Here is a 10423-nt window from a genome sequence, read left to right on the forward strand (position 1 = left end):
AACTGCATAATTTAAAAAGCATATATTTATAGCATATTATTTCCTGAAAACAAGTCAAAGATAACCCCAAGACGTTAGACGGGTTAATCCTATAAGGGCAATGCATAAAGTGCAACATCTGCCAGCCAAAAGTTACAAGGTACACGATGTACCCATATATAAAAAAACAAATACTGCACGATTCAGACACATATATGACAGCTAAATGAGTGCAATTTTAATGCACAATTCGTGTTATGCAATAAAAAGCATAAACATATATAAAATGAGCTGGAATCCACATATCAAATCATTATTTGCACAGTGATCAACCATTTGCATTCCTGTTTAAATGCATTTTACTGTAGTAATGCAAAGCCACGGAGATTTAATAAAAGTGGTGCAGCATGAAATACAGTGTACTATGTGTGTCCATTGTGTTTCTTGACCCTTCCTCAACTTCTGCGTAAACAAGTTGGAATTGTAGGGCGTGTGTCTTGGAAAGCGCTGCTTAGCCAATGAGCGTCGACATCCCTACCACGTGGTCAGGTTGTTTACTACAAGAGCAGAAGCCCGCTTGAAGGCGCTTGGGTGAAAACCCGGCACTGGATTAGTCTGATACGGCTCACCTCGGTGAAGACGGAAGCAATACGGATTAAACCAAAATCAAACAGAAGATCACCTCATCTTTGTCATGTAAAGCGAACACTGTAGATGAGAATAGACTGCTTTAATAGTGGTGTTCGTTCGGCCTTGGTGCTTTATCAAATAAATACGGTTACAGTAAGTGTAAAGATCCAGGCCGGGATTTTGAATACCTAAACACCAGCCGTTCTGGTCTCTGAAAAAGGACATTTTCAAGTTACAGCCGGTCAGAGCGAGCCTACTGGGAAGGGGGTGTGTTGAAATTTGGCAAAGGTACGTGTGTTCATTGAAAGTTTTTCTCTCTGTTTTAATGCTTTTGTTTCTTATTGTTGCGCTGTGTTTCTCAGACAAGACTACGTTGTTAAGGTTAGTACATAGCAGGTAAGGTTAGTATTTAGGTTCGTACATTATTTCAGTGAATTCAAGTGAAAAGCTTATGGATGATCATGTTTGATACGTATGGCTTGTTTGTGCGACTATGTGCTTCGTTTTAGCAGTAATATTATTTTAGTTGTTCTATTCGGATTCAAAATCTACACAACTGTGAACTTTTGCATTTGATATGAAATGTAAATAAAAAAATAATAAAAAAAATCCCAGCACAATGGAAAAAAAGTCAGTTGGTTCATTAATTCGGGTTTATAATCTGCACAAACGAACTTTTTAGCATCTAAAGAGATTAACTGTCCAGCTGCTCCATTCTGATCAGTTTCGCAAAAACTGCGTTTAACGCTTTCAATGAATATGGATAATCTGCGCGTGCTCGTCGCGTCGCTTCTGTAACGAGGCTGCGAGTGCGAGCATGTGGGGACTCACGCGTTGTCATTCATGTTCTGAATAAGCTGTCCGATTCCTGAATGAACGGCTCTTTTGAGTTGGATCTCTTAAATACATTTTTTACCTGGACGTTAATGAATCAGCCTGAATGTCATGTTCAATACGAGTTGTTTTAATAGTCGAACAGCAGAAATAAATGAAACGTTCGTAACTTGATTGCTGACAGTTAATACGAGACAGAGCTGTTTTAATAAAATAATCAAATGTAGTAAAACCTGTAAAAACTTGCTCACCCTGAGATTGTCTCAAAGCAAAGTTAGGTTCTAAGTTTAATCTAAGTTGAGGTAAATCATGGCTGCAACAAAATGAACTCGGGATACATTAAATCACAGTAAGCACTTAATAATATAAAACCGTAATAAACCAGCACTATGTGCCTATGGCTTCTTTGCAATGTTTTGGAAACATGTAATATCCCACGCCGGTGTGTTGGGGGAAAACGCGATGACGTAATTACGATATGACGTAATCGGACATCCGAATCGCTTTTTGAACCGGTTCTTTGCAAGAAAGTGGTCGAAGGAACCGGTTAAGTCGGACTTTCCATCAATAGTTCTGAATATACCGAACATCCATGTACCAAAACCATTACATCATACTATATTCTCCAACTTATAATCACCTAGTTAGTTATAATCAAACTGTTATTTTTAACAGATTTTCGAAAGGAAACTTTATTTTTATTTTTTATTAATTTTGTTTTTCACAAATTTCTAATTTTAGAATAAATAAGTTATTATTAGACGTAAAAAACAAGCAGCAGCCATTTTTATCATTCACATCTGTCGTTGTAGCCTATATTGCACATTATATCTAACCGCTGCATATTGTGCAAAATTGACATGTCGTGTTCAAAACACTAAGTAATATAGTAATATTGCATGATATTAATGATTTGCACAGTATTTTCTGCTCCGTTGTTATATATTTCGCATCTAGCTAGACACTTATCCATTGGTTTACAGGAGATTTACATTTTTGATGAAGCTTCCTCTATTATTCTGTTTGTATTAGCTTTGTACATATTATAAATAATAAAATAAGAATAATTCAAGCTGCTCCCATGCTGCCAAATGTGTAGTATTTGGCAACCAAGTGAGTTTTTTGGTTCAATCAGTTGCAATTACTCTGAATCACCTTTTACTGGAACGGAGGAAACTTAATACCAGACTGCAGCTGGAAATAATGGTTTTGTAGTAATTACCAATTCCTCTGTGCCCCAAACTCTTGGGTGAACATTCTGAGGTTACAAAGGCTAGCATGACCATAACCGTTTTAATGTCTTGCGTCAGTTAAAGTAGTTTTTGCATGGTTCATTATGTGCTGACAATGACTCATAGTCATTCTGCACAGTTGCACGTAAACTTCGCGTTTTGCATCATTCGTCCTGTGATGTCTTAATAGTTTGACACTTAGTTGCCGGATGTTTCACTAATAGGATGGTGACTCATGCTGATTTCACTGATCAGATTCAAATATATCAGATATAATATCATATTTTTGTACATATATACCAGTAACTTGTCTTTTTGTTTATTTCTTGAATTTGTAAATGGCAAGGTTAATATATCGAGTTATACATTTATAACTTTACACATTTAGACAGTTAAATCATGTTTATGATCTTATGTCATAAATAAATACTTTATTTTGCTTTGTTAAAACTAGTGATTGACCGTTATGGGTTTTTCCATTTTCAATGATACTGATATATCTAGAGAGCAGGGTGTCTAACTGAGATAATTTTTTTTTGGCCTATTCCTGATATATACACGATTAAATGAGGCCAAAACATCCGGCTCTCTTTCTGGCAATAAGATGTGCTGAGTGACCCGAACTACATTAATCATTTGTTTGTTTCCTGTTATCAGCTTCCTGTCCGTCGCTTGAATAGCGCTGCTGAATCTCCATCAGGAGTTCGTCAAAGCAGTTGAGAAGATTCAAGGTGCGAGGAACTGAAAATGGTACCGAAAACCAGGCTTGGGAAGCGTTCCCCACTGGGCACCCTGGTGTGTGGCTCCTCAGCGGACGGCCTGACAGAAACGGGGCCCCATGGATGCCCGGAAAGTGGGCTTCACAGAAGCAAGCTTTACCCTGGACAGAAGGTAAGCATGAATGTCTTTGTTGTTGTAGAGTAAATCAAAATATGACTGGTATTCTGAGTGACATGCCAATGCACAATGTCAACACTGGAGCACGCAGCCACTTCATGGTGTTTTTCCTGATACGCTTCAGGTGTATGTGCACTGCGGAGGACAAGAATGTGGAGGTGTGGTCGAACAGCATAACCACGTGGACAATGAGGTGTCTATCTTCCTGCCCCAGCTTAACCAGCACGTTCATCGCAAGCTGGAAGATGTATGGACAAACTCCACGTCCAGTCCTAACTCCTCAGTCTCCTCGTCCATTGATGTGCCAAGAAGGTATGGCTTGTTATAGATCTCAGAATGATGAATGTTGACTTTTTGAATGAGGAGCACTCCCTTATAACTCTACTTCAACACTGCAGGAGACCAGAGACAGTGGACATGGATGAGATTATGGCTGCAATGGTGCTTACGAGTCTGTCGTGCAGTCCAGTCATCCAACACGCAGCTCCGGGGAGCGTAGCTCCAGGTTTGTTTAACCTTGCACATTCATAAACGCTTTACCAAACCAATGGCACAGTGTACAAATCTGGTATAAACCAGCTGAGATTACTCAGCGCTTGCTTAGGTAGGCGTTAGTCACCAAGAAAAAATCCCTAACAACTGCACGTACAGTTTTGGCTAGTGGAACAAAATCTTACACTTGTACAGGGTTGCATGTCATCATCATTTTTAATAACTTCTGAAGGATAAAATAAGGTCACACTGCCTACACTGAGACTTCTGGGGGAAAAAATAATAAATAATTTTTAAATGTTTTTGAAAAGTCTCTTATGCTCACCAAGGCTGCATTTATTTGATCAAAATTACAGTGAAGAGAAACATACTTCTATGTAAATGTAAATTATTCCTGTGATGTGCTGCTCATGTTGAAACCAGTTATGCTGCTTAATATTTTTGTGGAAACTGTTATATATTTTTGTTCTGTATTCTTCTATGAATAGAAGGTTAAAAATAATTATTTTGCATATTTAATGCATCTTTGCTCATATTTAAAAATCCTACTGACCCCAAACTTTTGAACGGTAATCATTTTATATTATATTATGTACTGTATGACATTTTGTATTAATATTAATTATTTTGATAATATTTATATAATTTTTTCCAATGTGTTCTAGCATTTAGAACAGGGTTCGTAGAGGTACTGGAAATTCTTGAATTTTAATATAGTGTTTTATATCGATTCATCCCGGTTATATAGGATACCAAGTCAGACATTTTGGACAATGAAACTTGTTCTCTGTAGAATGCTTTAACAAATGCTATCATGTTTTTTTTTATCACACAATAACTTCTGATTTAATGTGATGAAGTACGTAGTTGTATGTAAATGTAATTTACCACAGTTGTTGTAAGGTGCTGGAAAATTTTGAAAAGTGCTTGAATTTGACTTTGGGAAAAGGGATTTTATGATGAAGCATAACTCAGTCACCTATTATTCTGTTTGTATTAGCTTTGTGTGGAGTGGAAAATGGTGGTGGCGAACTGTCTGATGGTGGATATTGGAGCTGCGACCATGGAAACGGAAGCCCCGCCCCATCCCCACCCATCGCAGAGATGGACAAGAGCGCCCCTCTCGTTGATGAAGGCCTGGACATGGAACTGGACCAAATGTTGTTTAATGAGCCAACGCCAAGGAAACGCAAGGTACATTGCAAACTGAATTTATATACTGTATAATACATGAGGTGTTATTTTTATGGAGTGTGTAGATTAATTGTCTTGTTTTGTGTTGTTTTTCACCCTGTAGAACTCCGTAAAAGTAGCATATCGGTGCTTGTGGCCAAAATGTGGAAAAATACTGACCTCGGTAGTAGGCATCAAACGTCACATCCGAAATTCTCATCTTGGGTAAGCATCACAATCGCCAAACGTCTCCCAGAAGTGTCTAGCCAATGAGAGCAGCAATCTGGGATGTTTAGATTGTTAACACACTGTGTGTTATGTTTTCTGCAGACAAAGTGAAGAGCACTCACAAAGAGAAGAAGACTTCTACTACACTGAAGTATATCAGGACATGGAGCAGACAGCTCCCCCTGCTGGCCCCCGGCCCTCCTGCGCTTCCCCATGCAGTCCCAGCCGGCACAGGCCCCCTTCTCCCTCCACCCCGGAGACGCTCCATCCCAGCCCGCTCAGCCAGTCGGCCCCGAGCAGCTCCTGGCAGGTCCATACTGAGCACTCTTACCAGGTGAGATGCTTTACATTGTTGTGATGTAATTGAACACAGTGTTTCCATTGAGGGCTTTTAGTGCCATCAAAGATCTGATTGGTGTCGCTGTTTGCATGTTGTCCTAAATGAAGAAACGTGGACGATTGTTTAATATGTTGATGTTGATTCTTTAGGCTCATCCACCCGTTCCGGTTGTGACTCCGTGTAAACCAGTTTCTGTTCCTGTGTCCTGTCATTGGACTCCACCTCTCACAGTTCACCAGAGCAAACAGGTGAGATTTTTATTTTTATTTTTATTAAAGAGACCATATTATGATCTTTTAATTCATAAGTCTTGGTTTTGTTTTCGGAGTCTACTAGAATAGTTTTTCATGCTTGACTGTTCAAAAAACGCATTGCACTGTTGCAGCACCTCTCCTACCAGTCTGTCAGTAACGCTCTAGAGTGCGTTTCCCGTACGACGATGTAACTCGCTGATAAACTACCATAGTATGATGCATCGTTGGAGAAACTAACCAACTTGTCACAACTGTTTCCTGAGAAAAAACGTACTGACATGGTCGCACTTCTGTCATTTGAACCCCATTGGTTCAACATTATAGGACTGTCGTTAATGACGTCACGTGCAGGTGGAGGAGAAATAACTTATGCTAATTAATCTATTCGAGATCTCCGAGATGCTGCTGTAACGAACATGGAATAAAAATAGTGAAGCAGACATTATGATAGGTTATTTATTGTGCCCAAGAGCATGATCTATAAGTCCACGTCATTTAACAAGAAGCTATGCTTCTATGCTCTTGAGAGCTGTAGTTCCAACCACGTAAGATTGCGATGCTGTTTGCGAATGTTCGTTGGAACTATGGTTTCGAGAATCGCCAAATCGTTGAACGATGTTGGTAACCACGGAAATTGCGACCATAGTTGGCTAATGATGGTTTTGGGAAATGCACCCCTGTCTAGTTCCAAACTCTATGGTAGAGGAACTCTACCCCTCCTTCCGAAAAGCACAATGTGCTCTGATTGGTCGGCTGGACCAGTGTGTTGTGATTGGTCAACCGCTTCGAGCGTGTTTTGGAAATGTCACGCCCCTTGCCATAATTGCGAGTTTCAACACACTACTAACACAACTCAATCAGGTCTTGCCCTTTTTTTTTTGCGCATGCCTTGAACGGGAGTTATTTAAATAAGGAATATTGGCCCCGTTTACACCTGGTATTAAGATGCATTTTCTTCGATCAAATCACAAGTATACGAGGGAGACACATTCCCATTTACACCTGGCGATTTAATCTGTCTCTTTTGTCCACTACCGTTTTCGACTACCTCTGGAAGTGGATGAAAGTGGACAAGCTCAAAACGTTTAAGACCCCGTTTACACCTGTATTTAGCATCGTCCACTTGTGATCCGATCAACCAAAACACACCAGGTTTAAACAGGGCCATTTTGACGTGTTAGTTCCCAAATCTAGGCATTTCAGGGGGTTCAGAAAGCACTTACTGAACTCCCTTTGGAGTGACTTGGTGCTTTGTAACATTGCAGACCTTTTTCAGGCTCAAACAGCAAAACTACACACTCTTTAACTGATTCCATTATCATCTACAAGGTCAAAGAAAGCACAGATGTCTTTAAAGAGGCGGTTTCGCTGTGAATATTTATAGGTAATGGATTGTTTATGCATGAATGTTTTCTCTGAGGAATATACAAAGCACCACATGGTCTCAAATACATGGTGTTTTCGCACTGGAAATGGGAGTGACATGCCCATGTTGTTTGTGTGTCCTTTGTTCCGCCCACAAGAGATGCTGATGGTATTGCAGTGCCATCTAGTGGAGTTCAGGCCATTGTGTTCTCTTTGTCTAAACGCATGCTTGTCACTAGGTTGAAAAATCATGTAAATATATTGTGATCTGCGTATTTTGATCTTGCTGGTTTATAACAGTCAAAGGTTTTTATCAACAATATTTCTTTGAAATGAATAATTTCTTATTGCATATTTTTTTGTCACAGTTTTACTGCACTGATGCATTGTTTGTACCGCTGAGTAGTGCAGTAATATAACCTGCAGTGCGTCATTCTGTGACTAATAGTGGTCTCTTTCTCTCTCTCTCTCTCTCTCTCTCTCTCTCTCTCCCTCCCTCCCTCCCTCCCTCACCTCGTCCCCAGGCCTCACCATTCCGCCGTCGTTCAGTTAGTGTTGGTGAACAGTGGCTCCAGAATAACAACGCCACCTTCAGGCCACATCCTGCCAGTGTTTCACCTCCAAGAAACCATTGCTCTTCCAGGTGAGATTGGATTGTTTTCAATAATTATACAGTCTCTTTTAGTCAGTCTTCATTTATAAAATTAGTTTGATCAATTTAAAAAAAAAAAATGAAATCAGACGCTGTTTAGCCCTATTGGCCAATGAGTGCAAATTAAAATACTGAAAAAAAGACTTGATTTCATACTTTTCTCTGTACCTGTAATTACTTTTCTGTTGACGTAACCACGGTTGGGTGTGCAGGGGAAAATAATAGTAACCAACAACAGTATTTTAATATAAAATCCTGTTAAATTAAAACTATCCACTCTTTTATTTTTCAGCCAAATATTTAATAAACACACTATCGTTCAAAAGTTTGGTGTCGGTAAGATGTTTTTTTTAAATGCTTTTGAAATTCTCTTGTGATCAACAAAGCTGCAATTATTTGATCAAAAATACTGTAAAACAGTGATAATCAGAAGTATTATTTTTCTGATTGAATATATTTTAAAATGTAATTTATTCCTGTGATGCAAAGCTGAATGTTCAGCATCATTACTCCAGTCTTCAGTGTCACGTGATCCTTCAGAAATCATTCTAACATGCTTAACATTGCTTTTTATTATAAATGTTGAAAGCAGTTGTGTCTTTCAAAGTTTGAAAGAACACCATTTATTTGAAATAGAAATCTTTTGTAACAATGTAAAAGTCTTAACTGTCACTTTTATCAATTTAATGCATCATTTCTGAAAAAAACGTGTATTCATTTCTTTAATAAAAAATAAAAAAATCTTACTGACCCCAAGCTTAAACTGTAGTATAAATTACATAGTAAACTGTGTTGTGAATAACATTTCATTAGGTCTGTTGCATTCAGATTAGATGTCAAATTGAACTCTGAATTTATCTTCTACTAACAGGAGGATTCGGGGCGAAGCCAAGAAATGCCGGAAGGTGTACGGCATTGAACACCGAGACCAGTGGTGCACCGCCTGCCGCTGGAAAAAGGCCTGTCAGCGATTCCTCGACTGAATCCTTCTTTAAATTGGAAACAGAACACTAACCTTACAGAGACTCACAAGAGGGGAACTGATCTGGAACTATGGTTGGAAGAAACCAAAAGAGCACCTTTAGACTTAACTTTTTCTACTTTTTATCACGAATACGTGTTTTGCGTTTTATTAAATGTGCTGAGGAGCCATGTTGGTGCTGGAAAAATGATAAAACAAAAAAGGACAGCCTCTGCCCCACAACTCCTGCAGTCTTCCTGCATCATATCAAGAACTGATGAAGTGTTGCCTTCCTTTTACATGCAGTAAGCAGCCATATACTTAATGTATATGCATGTTGTTTAATGTGGTTTAAACATTGTTGTCATCAGACACGGATGGAAAGTTAATTTATCATTCCAACTTAATTGCTGAAACGAGACCGGAGAGAGGTCTTTACTGCAGTCCGATGCTTTCAGGTGCAAAATTGGCAGCTTACGGTCAATTGTAGATTAACAAAAAGCAGAGTAAATGTTTCAATATCATATAACGTTTATGTTCATGTATGCCATGTTTACCTGCTGATAAGCAGTTTAAAATGTTGTTAGACAAACTTTTGAAAAGGAAATAGGAGGAAAACAGGATTTTGTATTACGATTTTGATATCGGCAATGTGTTAAATTGTGTGTCACGTCATTATCGGTGTATGTCACAGGTTATACTTCTGTGAAATGAGACGATTCACTTTTCTGTCATGTCATTATTAAGGAAGTATTTGTGTAAACTTGCATGATCTGATCCGATTTATTCACTTTTGTGCTTCTCGCCCTAGTCCGCTCACTTGCTGTTCGTTTGTTTGGTCTGTGTCCTTGCCAAAGAAAATCTCAGCAAGATAATACATCTCTGCAAAATAATGTGAAATATATCTGTTGACCATTTATGAGAACATTGTAACCAACTGTTTGATTGGTTCATATTCTTAATACTGGGTCCAAATATTTTCTTATTTCGAATAACACTTCAATGTGTCATCCTTTTTGTTTTTATATGTAGCTCAACTCAATTTTTTGCAAAGCTTGATGCTTTGACATCATTAAAACTGAATGTACCTTATCCTGAAGATCTCCGGAAGTCTTTATGCATTTCCAACAGTCAGTGTCATAGCTGTGTAAGAACATCCTCTGAGAGACATTCAATGAACCTCATGGAGAACAATATTTTTGTACATTTTTGTAAAGTACATCCAAAGTATTTCCTTTTATGAAACGTCTTGAACTGTCTGAGATCTGTATAGTAGATCAAAGTAGAATTTCTTTTCATGAATCTTATGTCGCTTCATACCTTTTTTTAAATAAACTTTTGTGCAAACAAGTATGACCAACAGCAAGTGTTGCATTTTAATATTTG

General features: G+C 38.5%; 1 protein-coding gene across 1 annotated transcript; it reads left to right on the forward strand.

Annotated features, from left to right (window-relative positions):
• Nucleotides 1–568: 568 nt before the first annotated feature.
• znf395a (zinc finger protein 395a) lies at nt 569–10387 on the forward strand. The gene is made up of 10 exons (XM_084392537.1): nt 569–897; nt 3333–3566; nt 3697–3884; nt 3971–4077; nt 5065–5258; nt 5362–5462; nt 5568–5799; nt 5955–6053; nt 7949–8067; nt 8948–10387. Exons 2-10 carry the CDS (start codon nt 3423–3425, stop codon nt 9057–9059), a joined length of 1296 nt encoding a protein of 431 aa, XP_084248663.1. The 5' UTR covers nt 569–897; nt 3333–3422; the 3' UTR covers nt 9060–10387.
• The last annotated feature ends 36 nt before the right edge of the window (nt 10388–10423 follow it).

The sequence above is a fragment of the Rutilus rutilus genome (assembly GCF_951802725.1).
Source record: "Rutilus rutilus genome assembly, chromosome: 21".
NCBI classification, from domain to species: Eukaryota; Metazoa; Chordata; class Actinopteri; order Cypriniformes; family Leuciscidae; genus Rutilus; species Rutilus rutilus.

Bases quoted from the DNA above. Each gene is read 5' to 3' on its own strand.
- znf395a (XM_084392537.1), top strand. From the start codon at position 3,423: ATGGTACCGAAAACCAGGCTTGGGAAGCGTTCCCCACTGGGCACCCTG. The intron at 3,885-3,970 runs GTATGGCTTGTT...TCAACACTGCAG, and splicing joins TCCATTGATGTGCCAAGAAG to GAGACCAGAGACAGTGGACA. The intron at 4,078-5,064 runs GTTTGTTTAACC...TGTTTGTATTAG, and splicing joins TCCGGGGAGCGTAGCTCCAG to CTTTGTGTGGAGTGGAAAAT.